This window comes from Myodes glareolus, chromosome 19 (assembly GCF_982192425.1).
Source record: "Myodes glareolus chromosome 19, mMyoGla1.1, whole genome shotgun sequence".
In the NCBI taxonomy this organism is placed as follows: domain Eukaryota; kingdom Metazoa; phylum Chordata; class Mammalia; order Rodentia; family Cricetidae; genus Myodes; species Myodes glareolus.
Genome location: NC_142044.1, coordinates 62,021,632 through 62,034,227, shown reverse-complemented (window position 1 = coordinate 62,034,227; position 12,596 = coordinate 62,021,632). Strand labels below are relative to the sequence as shown.

General features: G+C 49.7%; 1 protein-coding gene across 1 annotated transcript; it reads right to left on the bottom strand.

Moving 5' to 3' along the window:
- Positions 1–4,099: 4,099 nt before the first annotated feature.
- Positions 4,100–12,236, bottom strand: LOC125407243 (tubulin alpha-1C chain). Its single transcript, XM_048444647.3, has 4 exons — positions 12,077–12,236; positions 7,770–7,992; positions 7,496–7,644; positions 4,100–5,171 (listed from the first exon to the last, which is right to left on the bottom strand). The coding sequence occupies exons 1-4, from the start codon at positions 12,077–12,079 to the stop codon at positions 4,197–4,199; spliced, it is 1,350 nt and encodes a 449-aa protein (XP_048300604.1). The 5' UTR covers positions 12,080–12,236; the 3' UTR covers positions 4,100–4,196.
- Positions 12,237–12,596: the final 360 nt, after the last annotated feature.

Sequence of the window (12,596 nt, the reverse complement as noted above, 5' to 3'; positions counted from 1 at the left end):
GATTCCCTGCCTCACCCAAAAGGGACGTGTCCAGTTCCGCCAGATGTTGGCTGTGACACTTCGCTCCAGCTGCAGACTTCCGGAGCACGGGAGGAGGAATGAACCATTTTTCCCAAACCTGCGCAGGGTTGACCAACTCTGAACACAAGTTCCCGGAATGAACAGGGTGGTGACAGATTGAGATGCCAGCAAAAGGGACCAGCAGCCTACTCCACAAGCTGCCCACAAGCAAACAGGGCCTTCAGCGTCTGCTGCCAGGTCTCCTGGATGTGCCCCAAGCACCATCTGCCAAGGTCATCCCAGGATGCCCCATCTGGTGACCCTGGCTAGGGCGATATTCTAGACCTGAGTGTCAGCGTGTCTGCTGTCTTTTCGGCAGCGGGCGTTCAGGCGGGTGTCAGAGTCCTCTCGCTAGAACACCATCTCTCCCGAGATCTGAGCATTTACTCACAAAGATTCAGAGACTAAGAAAACAAACCCTGCTCCCTGCGGAGGCTTCATCTCGGGTGTGGGCCCCTGGATTTACTGCTTTCTCTTCGCCTCTATCCTGCTGCCGGGGCTGCTGGGATGGACAGTGACAACCAATGACCAAGTTCAATCCAACACTCCAGGCTGTGACACTGTCCCCGACCTGGAAAGGCTGCTGGGTACAAGGATGACTTTCCCAGGTGCTTCTCAGAAGCTACTTCAGCCAGAGTTTTGAGGACAGGTGTCAGTTGTGTTAGTCGCTCTGCAGCTTCAGGCTAAATATTTAATCCCTCCGAGCTTTATCTATTTCAACCCTCGAAGTTCAGGTGAAGAACACCGAGGCTATGAATGCAGCCTCTCCGAGTCCCACAACCCCTCCGGGGTGCCACACAGAACATTCCAGAAGTCAGAGATCTGAAGACTAGTCTCTTCAGGCTGAATTTTTAATTTGAATTTTACATGCGTGAGTGTTTGTGTGTCTGGAGCCCACGGTGGCCAGGAGCCAGCCCTGGAACTGGAGTTACAGATGATTGTGAGCTTCCATGACGGGAACCAAATGCTGGTCCTCTGCAGGAACAGCAAGGGTCCTTAACTGCTGAGCCATCTCTCCAGCCCCGAAGCTGGATGCTTGGTTCTCTAACTTAGAGCATCCCATGACCCGACAGACCACTGGTGTACAGACGTTAGCTAGCAGCTTCCTGCACACTAGTGCGTAAGTGCACAGGCAGGTTCTCCCCACCCTTCCTCTTTCTGCTTCTCACATTAGTGTTTTGTCTCAGCCCACTTACCCCTCAGCCATCATGAGGGGCGAGCAGCAGGCCAGGTGAGGGTATGAAAACCCGGGTCCAGACGGTGAGGATGTGAGCCACAGCCCACCTCAGACACCAAACCAATTCATCTGTCCGTTTATCCCATCAGCCCTCCAAAGCAATGCTGAGACCACACTTTCTATTTGTGCTCAAGGGCAGATCATACACGGTGTGGCAGACCTTGGGGTATATTTGTTCTTGCTGCAGGCTAACTTCTGGGCACTCTCCCACCCACACAGGGGGAAATTATCATTACAAGGACAGATTCCTCCCCAACCGTGGCACTTTGCTCTTCAATTCCCCAGGCTCTCCTCTGAGACATTTGTTCCTCAGCAAAACTATCTTTCCCTCACCTTTCTTCACCCCACGGCCTCTGGCAGCTGAAAAGTTTCCCAGCTCCTTACATCTTGACTCATGTATAAAACTCATCCAAAGGCTTACTGAGGGAACTGGTAAGGGCTGCTCCTGGCTAGGGGTCACTGCTGGGCATGAGGGTGGGGGCTTCAGGCTTCACCAGGTCCTTCATAATGCTGAGGGGACCACATAAGGGCCTTTGAGAACTTCCTCCAGGCACTTTTAATGGGAAAGGCAGACTTGGAAAATGAACCTTTTAGGCAGGCTGGGGCTACCCTAAAATTGATTTATCTGTTCCTCTTACTGACTCTCCCATTCTCTCCAGTACAAGCATCTGGTTGTCATTGTAGCTAGCTCACCCACCTGTGCCCCCAAATTTCAGTCTGATAGGTCACGCTCAGCTCAGCAGTAGGCTTGCCTCTTGTCAACACACAAACCACAGATCCTGTGGTTTGTCATAGGGACGCAGCAAAAATGTCTCAGGCAGAGATAGATCAGGAACAGAAAAAAGCTGTGCTACCCTTCCCCACGGCTTGCACTGTGTTAGGGTTTTTAAAAGAGTGTGTATGAATGTGTGTGTGCAGGTGCCTGCAGAGGCCAGAAGGTGGCGCCAGAGTCCCTGGAGCTGGGGGTTACAAACCAATGTGCCATCCTTTTGGTGTGTTTGGGGGAGGCTAAGAGCTCACTTAAATGCCTTCGAACTCAGTAGTCTGTCTGCGTTGGCTTTGGATTCAGCCTCCAGTGCAGGACGGCAGACATGAGCCACCACCCAGCACATGAACAGCTTTTAAGGCATGCTTCCTCACAGGGCCATGGTAAGGCTTACAAAGATGCCTGGTGAAAGCTGGTAACCTGGTTCCAATGGAGTAGGTCACTAGACAAAGGTGGCCATACCAGCAAGTCCATCCCACCAAAATCAGTTCCTTTTGCACAAGGAATTTAATTCAAAACCTACCAACATGACTGGTCCCTGAATTAAAACCAGGTAGTACGACCCATACCCTCTTCATGCTGGGCAAGAGAGGAGCATGTGTTTCTAAGACTACCAGACTATTCAAACAACAAACCCCAAAGAGTTAAACTTCTGCTATATTATGAAAAGGGCTAGTCTGATGCCCTGCTGCCAGAACTCACCTTCCAGTTTCACACATTTCTCACAACTTACAGGACCACCTTGATAGCAGATGAGCTGGAACAATGTTGACCAGTCAATGATAGGTCAGTTAGTAGCTGGGTGGTAGTGGCACACACACTCGGGAGGCAGAGGCAGGCGGATCTCTGTGAGTTTGAGGTCAGCCTGGTCTACAAGGGCTAGTTCCAGGACAGGCTCCAAAGCTAGAGAAATCCTGTCTCGAAACACCAAAAATATGATGGATAGGTAAGCCAGTTAGTAATACCTTCTATTTAAGCCTAACCCCAGGGGCTCAGCCATCACAGGACCTGTTTATTTGCTCCTCTTCCCAATGTAGGAATATTGAATGTTTTGACTATTCATCTTTTAAGGCAAGGTCTCCTGTATCTAAGTTGGCTTTGGATGATCTTGAACTTCTTATTGCCCTGCCTCTACCTCCAGTATTGAGTGACAGGCAGACCTGAGGCTCTGTGCATACTGTCTGACCCCAACCATATTAACTGGAGTAGCAGGATCACCAGTCTAGATCATCTGGGTCCAGAGTGTAGTCTCTAGCAACCCCACCTTTCCAAGACAGTTTCTGTAGTCCTGGCAGTCCTGAAGGCCATCCACTACCTCTGCCTGCTAGGTGCTAGGATTAAAGGCACGTGCCACCACCATCTGACCTCTACTAACATTTTTCTGCTCAACACTGCTTGCTACAGTGGCTTGGGTTAGAGGGTTCCCCTCAAAAGTCCACAATTATGAAGGTCAAGCTCCATACCCTGCCAACCGGGGTAAAGATCGGAATTGTCTCAGCCAAACGTACCTTCCCCAACCAGAAATTATAATTAGTACATTTGTACTCCTAGGTTCTGGCACATGAATAAAAACCTAACAAGTCAAAAAAAAAAAAATTGGATCGTGGTGGCGCAAGCCTTTAATCTCAGCACTTGTGAAACAAAGGCAGCAGGCTCTAAAGCTACAGAGAAACCCTGTCTTGAACTCCCAAAACCAAACAAACAAGTCTTCTAGTAACTAGTAAAGCAGAGCCCTCAGAGCCAGTCATTCTGCACTTTAATATCTGTGATCCCATAGCTGCCCTTGAGTTCCAAGTGGCAGAGACTCTGACCTTTGACCTAAAATCAGAATTATATCTAAATGAAACAAAAACTGCTAAGCACAGAACACTAGGTAAGTACTTAAAAACAGTCAAGCTAACCTCAAATGGACCCACTAAAAGGGTCATGAATCTGCGATTCAAATCAGGGACAGTGACAGTTGTAATGACATCATGACAGCACTCATGGAGGCAGAGGCTGCAAGCCGAGGGAGAAGAAACTGAACCAAAAGCCAGTTTCCCACTTGCACTGGAAACATTTTTATTGACAGTTTAGGACAGTTACACACAGACAAAGAAAAGACAATGAAGGGTAGACAGTGCACCACGGGGGCTAATATTCTTCACCCTCATCATCTCCTTCAGCACTATCGGCCCCAACCTCTTCATAATCCTTCTCTAGGGCAGCCATGTCTTCACGAGCCTCAGAAAACTCTCCCTCCTCCATACCCTCACCCACATACCAGTGCACAAAGGCACGCTTGGCATACATCAGATCAAACTTGTGATCTAGGCGAGCCCAGGCCTCAGCGATGGCTGTGGTGTTGCTTAGCATGCACACAGCTCTCTGGACCTTGGCCAGGTCTCCACCAGGTACCACAGTGGGAGGCTGGTAATTAATGCCAACCTTGAAGCCAGTAGGGCACCAGTCCACAAACTGGATGGTACGCTTGGTCTTGATGGTGGCAATGGCAGCATTGACATCTTTGGGAACCACATCACCGCGGTACAGCAGGCAGCAAGCCATGTATTTACCATGGCGAGGGTCGCATTTCACCATCTGGTTGGCTGGCTCAAAGCAGGCATTGGTGATCTCTGCTACTGTAAGCTGCTCATGGTAGGCTTTCTCAGCAGAGATGACAGGGGCATATGTGGCCAGAGGGAAGTGGATGCGAGGGTAGGGCACCAGGTTGGTCTGGAATTCTGTCAGGTCAACATTCAGGGCTCCATCAAATCTGAGGGAAGCAGTGATGGAGGACACGATCTGGCTAATGAGGCGGTTAAGGTTAGTGTAGGTGGGACGCTCAATGTCGAGGTTTCTACGACAGATGTCATAGATGGCCTCGTTGTCTACCATGAAGGCACAATCAGAGTGCTCCAGGGTGGTGTGGGTGGTGAGGATGGAGTTGTAGGGCTCAACCACAGCTGTGGAAACCTGGGGGGCTGGGTAGATGGAGAATTCCAGCTTGGACTTCTTTCCGTAATCAACAGAGAGCCTCTCCATCAGCAGGGAGGTGAACCCAGAGCCAGTTCCCCCGCCAAAGCTGTGGAAAACCAAGAAGCCCTGTAGACCTGTGCACTGGTCGGCCTGTAAGAAAGAGAAAAGTTCATTTAATGTTGAGAGACTGGTGCAGGAGAATTATCTGTATTCTGTCAATCATATTTTAATAAAACGCTGATTGGCCAGGCAGGCAGTATAGGCAGGAAAGCCAGACAGGAAGTAGGGGTGGAGCAAAGAGACTGGGAGTATTCTGGAAGCAGAAGCTCTCTCTCAGCCACTCCTGCACAGATCACCGAAGAGGCAACATGTAAGCTGTCACACTGAGAAAGGTACAGAGCCCATGTGGCTAAAATAGATAAGGATAATGGGGTAATATATGTTATAAGAGCTAATAAGTAGCCTGACCAAATGGGCCAATCAGTTTATAACCTAATGTAGACTCCGTGTGATTTTCCTTGGGACTTGCTGGCTTGTTGGGGTACCGGGCGGGACAGAAACCCCAACAAGCCGGCCCTCGTACTACAAGAGACATCTTGTGAAAGTTGCCATGGGTGTTTACGAGTCTGTGACTAACTACTGATAAAGTTCTGGAATCAAGAGTAGCAGGCCAGAGCAGTAAGGAACTGCTCAGTGACTCAGGGACTTTGGGGGTTGAGGACACATTTCCTAAAACTGATTTTAAATCAACTACTTCCTTCCATCTTCATTAGGACAATTTAGATCTGAACAGACACACAGCAGAGGTTTTAGTTGCTGGGAAGCCTGGCTCTGGTGACCATGCTGTGGGTCAGATCACAAAGGGCACCTTGAAATAAGCTGGAATTTCCAGAGGGCTGGATTCAGACCTCATGTGTTGCCAAATCTGTGTGAAACATCTAAGCTGAAACACAGGATGGTCAAGTTTCACTACCGAGGGTAGTGTCAGGCCATAGGTGGGTGGGTCCCACCTCATGTGGGACAAATTAATCTATCTCACTTATTAAAATAGTGGCCTAGCTCAGGTTGCAAATTAAATGAGTACTGGGAATAATGCTCGGCACAGTCACCACTCAGTATGAGGGGGGATAAGGTGCGTCCCTTTTTATCAGCACTGCACTAGACCTAGGACACCAGGGCTCCCCTCTCCAGCTGGTCTATCTGACTAGCAAATTGTTATACAACAGCAGGCCAAATTTGACCCTCACACACTTTTTTTCTGGTAGTGGAGACAGACCTCGTACATACTAGACAAGTACTGTGCTGCTTGGCTCCCTCCCTGTGGCCTTGCAGATAAAGCAGGCCACTGAAACTCTTAAGTCTGCAGACATTTTACTGACCCATCCTATGGTCCCAGTCATACCCATCGTGCCTACAGACAGAGGCACCAAGGTCAAAGGCAATTCTAGTAGTGATCATCTCAGCAGGGTAGTGGCTTTCACTAGGTTTCCGTGCCCCTCAATAGCTACCCAAGTCAGTGTAGCTCAGACTTCATTTGCACTGGAACAATTAACCCAATCCCAAAGGGAAATCAAGAAAAGCATGACGTTGTGAGGCAAGCCCTGGCTTTTTAGAGACCAGTTGTGGTTGGACTTAGCATGTGATTTCCCCAGTAAACCAACTTGCTGGCCTGCGGGCCTGTATCTGTTAATCACTGACAAGCCTCACAAAGGGTGGTCATCTGATTAGGTGGCTCAATAAAGCACATTTACCAGCTTTCCTGATAGGACTAGAGTTGCTTAGTTCCTTTCAGCAGCAGCCAGTTGGCTGCCCTGAAAGCTAGGCAACACTTCTCTGGGATTACTGACCTTAGACCCTCAGGTTCCAGCAATTACCTGCTTCCCCAGTAAGGAATCTCTTGACTCCATCTCGAGCTTTGTTGGAGACTCTTCAGCAAGCTCTAATTTTACTTCAGGTGTGTGGTACCCACAGAGAAAAGAGGGCACCAGACTCGAGAGACAAGAGTCGCCCAGACTCTTGGACAATTGTGAGCCACTATGTGGGTGCTGGGAACCAAACCTAGATCCTCTCTCTGGACAAGCAAGCTAGTGCACATGGGCTTCTTAGACCTGAAACCTTGTTCCTTCTGTGATGAGGACTGAAACCAGGGCCCTTTAAGTGCCAGGTGACCCAGGGCTGCAGCCACAGCTGAGCCTTCACTGCTAACATGAAAGTCTACAGATTTCCAAATGAGCTTTATCAATTAGTCACATGGAAGTGTCAGCCACCTACTCAATGTGACTCAGAGGATCTGAAGATCCTCTGAACTGGGAACGTCTGAGCTGGGAACAGAAGCTTAACATAGTCCTCACTGTCGGAGGAATGAGAAAGTTGCTGGTTCTCTGGTTCTCACCTGGACAGCTGAGTGTCCTCACTGAATTAGCATTAACACCCCAAATCTTGGTAAAACCGTCCATAGAACACACTGTACTTACCAGCTTGCGAATTCTGTCCAAGACGAGGTCAATGATCTCCTTGCCAATGGTGTAGTGGCCACGGGCATAGTTATTGGCGGCATCTTCCTTGCCTGTGATGAGCTGCTCAGGGTGGAAGAGCTGGCGGTAGGTACCAGTGCGAACTTCATCTGGAAAAGGAGCACAAGTCAGCCACCCGCCACCAACACCAGCTCATTCATCCTTCAGTGTCTGAAGAGAGGTCTGAGGATGTGACCCAAGCAGAATGCCCCACGGAAGCCCCTGGTCCACTTACCAATAACCGTGGGTTCCAGGTCTACAAACACTGCCCGGGGCACATGCTTGCCAGCGCCTGTCTCACTGAAGAAGGTGTTGAAGGAGTCATCTCCTCCCCCAATGGTCTTGTCACTTGGCATCTGGCCGTCAGGCTGGATGCCATGTTCCAGGCAGTAGAGTTCCCAGCAGGCATTGCCGATCTGGACACCAGCCTGGCCGACGTGGATGGAGATGCACTCACGCTGTGGAAAAGGGAAAGAAAAAGTCAGAACAGGAGGGCTGGAGAGATGGTTCAGAGGTTAAGAGCACTGACTGCTCTTCCAGAGGTCCTGAGTTCAATTCCCAGCAACCACATGGTGGCTCATAAAAACCATCTATTATGAGAAATAGTGTCCTCTTCTGACATGCAGGTGTACATGCAGGCAGATACTGTATAATAAACAAATAAATTAAAAAAAAAAAAGTCAGAACAGGACCAGTGAGGAATTAGGGATGGCTCACATCTAAAAGACAAATTCAAAGACATCATTGCTCCTGTCTAGGACTATTCACAATCAAAAGATCTAACTCAGGGAAAAATGCTCTCAGGTAGGCATTAATGCTATTGACCTATGAAGCAAGGCCAGGCCTGTCCACTGACTGGATTCCTAATAGTTCAGTTCAGGGTCAGTTCCCACTGCTGTAAAATGGCACACAAGATGATGCTAGAATCCCCAGCTCCTGAAGCAGGCTGCTGAGTCCTTGAACCTAGGCAGAATCCGCCCTTCCAGGGCTGAGTCACTTGTCAGGTCACTCTGAGCTCATTGTGGTTCCTCTTTAATCCAGTTCTTTAGGAGACAAAACTTCCTCTCCGCTTTAAAACCAGCCTAAACCAGCCCCATGACTCACAGAGAAAATGCTAGATAGGCAGTTGACTCTGCGTTAAGTGTGGACAGTGGCAGCCTTTCCACACAGTGAGACTCTAATCTGTAAGGAAAGCATTTTTCCTCCACTGTCAACCCATCTGCTGGGAGGAAAAGATGCTGTAAAGGCCAGACGGCTCCCGAAATTTCACACTAAGAAATGAGGCTGGAGGGTGGGGAGAGAAAGGAGAAATTAGTCGTTCCCCAGGAGATGATGATATTGTACGTTTCTGGCACTATGGAAAAATTGTAAGAATTTAACAGTGGGGGAATATTTGTTTTTCATTCCTTCCTGATCACTGTAATTCTGAAGCTACCAAACCCATATTTGATTAGTCAGTGAGGCAGCCCTGGACTCATAGGATGAAGGAGGAACCCATGCTCATAATTCCTGAGAGGAGACTTGGAATCTGGCAGAAAACCTCATCGTTCCTACTAGGACTTTCATGCTTGTATTTATTTATTTTGGTTCTTTAGAAACAGGGCTTGTGTAGCTTTTCCTGTCCTGGAACTTGTTCTGTAGACCAGGCTGCCCTTGAACTCAGATCCATGGGACTCTGCCTCCTAAGTGCTGGGACTAAAGGTGTGTGCCACCACTGCCAGGCCTCTGGGTACTTCTATGAAGCCGTTTCCGGAAAGGCTTGACTGAGACTGGCTGGAAGGCCATCCTGGGTGGGTAACACCATTCTATGAGCTAAAATTCCAAATTAAATAAAAAGAAGAAAACATGCAAAACACCAGAGTCAACTCCCGGGCAGGAAAACGGTAAGTTTCACAGCCCAGGATAATGAAATAAGACATTACTCACAACCTTTGACCTGGCCTTTCCTTCTGTGTTTCCCATAAAACAATCAAGGGTTCTGACCACAGTGAGTTCAGTGTCTCCTGCCCTGAGGACTGTGGCGGAAGTGCAACTCTTGGTCAAATGACCTTCACCTGGACTTTTAGAACCTCCAACAGTTCCGGAAGCTAGAGGGAATTGCCTACAGGCCCAGGAAGCAAGGTCTGAGAGTCTTTTGGTCCCCAATCAGTCTGTACTGCCTCCAAGCCGAATGATCTGAGTTCAATCTCTGGGACCTACTTAGTGGAACAAGGGAACCAGCTTTCCCATGTGGCCCATTAACTCCACACGCAAGCTGTGGTGCACATACATCCACAGATAAATGCAAAACCTGGTCCTGGAAGCTGAAAAGGCGACATCACCGTCAGATGAGTCACTTGGCCTAGTCCAGCCTCAACTGGATAAGCAGCTTGTCTTTCACAAAGCCATTCACTTAAACAGTGCTTGCCCAACAGGTGAGCCCCAGGCTTTTCTGAATTGCATCTTTTTGGCCGAGCTTAGTCAGAAACATTCAAGCACCCAGTTACTGACTGAATCCCCCTTTTCAGGATACAATCTTAAAAAAAGTTTCTTCTTCGGGTGTGGAAGAGGAGCTGGCCCATTTGGTAAACGGGACTTACTTCGGAGCCTCAACCCCAGGGAAAGTCGCCCACTCCTGGTCCACAAGCTTACTGAGGATTCTAAAATCACAGCCACACAAGTTAAGTGAAACGAAAACCACCATCAGCTTTTGGGCTGGGGATTTAACTCAGTTGGAAGAGGTCTTGCCTCTGTTCCAGCTCTGCAAGACCTAGACGTGGTGGCACAGGCCTGTAATTCCAGCCCTAGGGTGACCTTCCCCTCCCCCAAAACTTCCATAGACCTTTCATTATCCCTGGGATGCGCTAAGAACCATACTTTGCCAGGCGGTGGTGGCACACCTTTAATCTCAGCACAAGTGGCAGAGGCAGGCCGATCTGAGTTCGAGGCCAGCCTGGTCTACAAGAGCAAGTTCCAGGACAGGCTTCAAAGCTACACAGTGAAACCCTAACTCGAAAAACCAAAAAGAAAACAAGAGAACCTGATGCCCCTGATGTAGTGGTGGGGCCCTTGACAGATTTTGTTTTGTTTTGTTTGAGACAGGGTTTTTCCGTAGCTTTTGGAGCCTGTCCTTGGATTAAAGGCGTGTGCCACCATCGCATGGCCTTGGACAGATTTGTTTTCAACTGGATTTGTCCTGCAACATAGACCAGAGATCTATGCCTCCCTCTGCCTCCTAAATGCTGGGGTTAAAGGCGTGTGCCACCACCTTTGACCTAAACAAGCTTTATGGGAAACGTGGGAAGGAGCTAGGCCAAAAAGTGGTTAATGGAGTTGTCACCCTGAATTATGAAACTGTGCCCTTCAAAAGCAGTACCGGTATGAACTTTTAAATCGTTCCCTTCTCTTCTAAGGTACTGAATATGAACTCGGTGCCTTCCAGGCTAGGCAAATGGTCTCCTAAAATATTAAACTTAGCAAGGAGGTTCCTTTTTTAAAGATTAGTTTACTGCAGGTCACACTAGCCTGGGACTCCCTAGGGAGCCTGAGAAGCCCCAAACTCATGAACAATCCCCCTGCCTCAGCTCCCCAAGTGTTCCAGAAACTACCCACTCAGGGTCTCACTGGCTGACCTAAACTCTGCCTCCAGAGCCCAGAGACCAGCCCCCCCCCCCGAGTTTCTATTTCTTTAAAACTGAACATGACCCATGAGCTACATGGTAACTTGATAATTGTTTAGCCCAGACTGGTCTTGAACTCACAGCATCTTCCTGCCTCAACTCTCAAGCTCAGATAACAAAAAATATTTGTTGAGCAGGGCGGTGATGGCACACGACTTTAACACAGCACTCGGGAGGCAGAGGCAGGCAGATCTGAGTTCGGGGCCAGATCACTTTTACAGAGGTAGTTCCAGGATAGGCTTCAAAGATACAGAGAAACCCTGTCTCGAAAAACCAATTAAAAACAAACAATATGTTTTTAATAGTACTTTGCTCTACCTTTATAAAAAAAGGTCTTATGGATGTGTTGAATTTAGCTTAATATACCACTGAACTAGAAATAGGCTGGATTAGGGGATATTTGACGGCTGACTGTTCCCTTTCACGGAGGAGCTCGCCTTCCCAGGTGCACAGCTGCAGCTGGTAGGTCCCGGGATTGGCCACAGGTGACTCAGCAGCGAGTCACAGGGCGTGGGGACGGTGCCCGGAAGTGTTTGCTCAGTCTGTCCGGAGCGCACGAGGTCCTCTGGGGTACCCCAGCAGCGAAAGCGACATCATTTGAAAAAAGGAGACCCTTTAGTCTCTCCACTCTCTTGTGGTCAATGTGAAAGCTCCCTGCCTTTCCAGGGACGGCCAGCAGACCAGACGGGACATTCTCCCAGTGCCGTCAAGAGGGAAGCAAGCGACTCCAGTCTGGTGGACTAGGCTTTCCCACTCCGGTCGCCAGAAACCAGCCTAACTGGAGGCGGCCGTCGGGGGCTGTCGCAGACACAGATCCCCGGGCAGTCCGCAGTTCCTGCGGTCCCTTCAGACGTTCCCATCCCTGCCCCACAGCCACACTCACCATATTTAGTCCTTGAAGTGGTCCGCGAAAACTGAGTCAGAGAGGGTGATAAGGACCTCCCACTAGCAGACTACCAAGGAGTCCGGGGGAGCAGCAGTGAGAGGTCCGCCTCCAGGAGAGGTCTTATATACCCTGGCCCAGACCACGAGCCGGGAAGGCGGACACCAGACCCCGCCCCGGGCCGCACCGAGGGCGATGATTGGCGAGTTCGAAAGTTCAAATCAAACTCTGTAGATGGTGTTGGAAAGGAGGAGAAGGGGTGGAGACGTGTAGGGTCGAGCCAGGGGCCAGGTGGGGCGGGGGCGGGGCAGGGAAGGCGATTGGACTTTGAAGGACAGGGAGATCTTTGTGTAGCTCTGACCGGAGGAAAGTCCCAGGTAGAGGGGGTGGCCAGGATCGCAGCCGGTCGCCCCACCCAGCCCTGGGAGTCCGGAAGAGTGAGCCGGCGAGCCGACCCGGAGATCAGCGGCCGCGGGCAGGGTGGTGACTGCGACAGCCTTGGGGGCCCAGGCTGGAAACG

Coding starts and splice junctions, on each gene's coding strand:
- LOC125407243 (XM_048444647.3), bottom strand. Junction 7,645..7,769: donor CCTGGAACCCACGGTTATTG/GTAAGTGGACCA, acceptor CTCCTTTTCCAG/ATGAAGTTCGCACTGGTACC. Junction 5,172..7,495: donor TGGACAGAATTCGCAAGCTG/GTAAGTACAGTG, acceptor TCTTTCTTACAG/GCCGACCAGTGCACAGGTCT.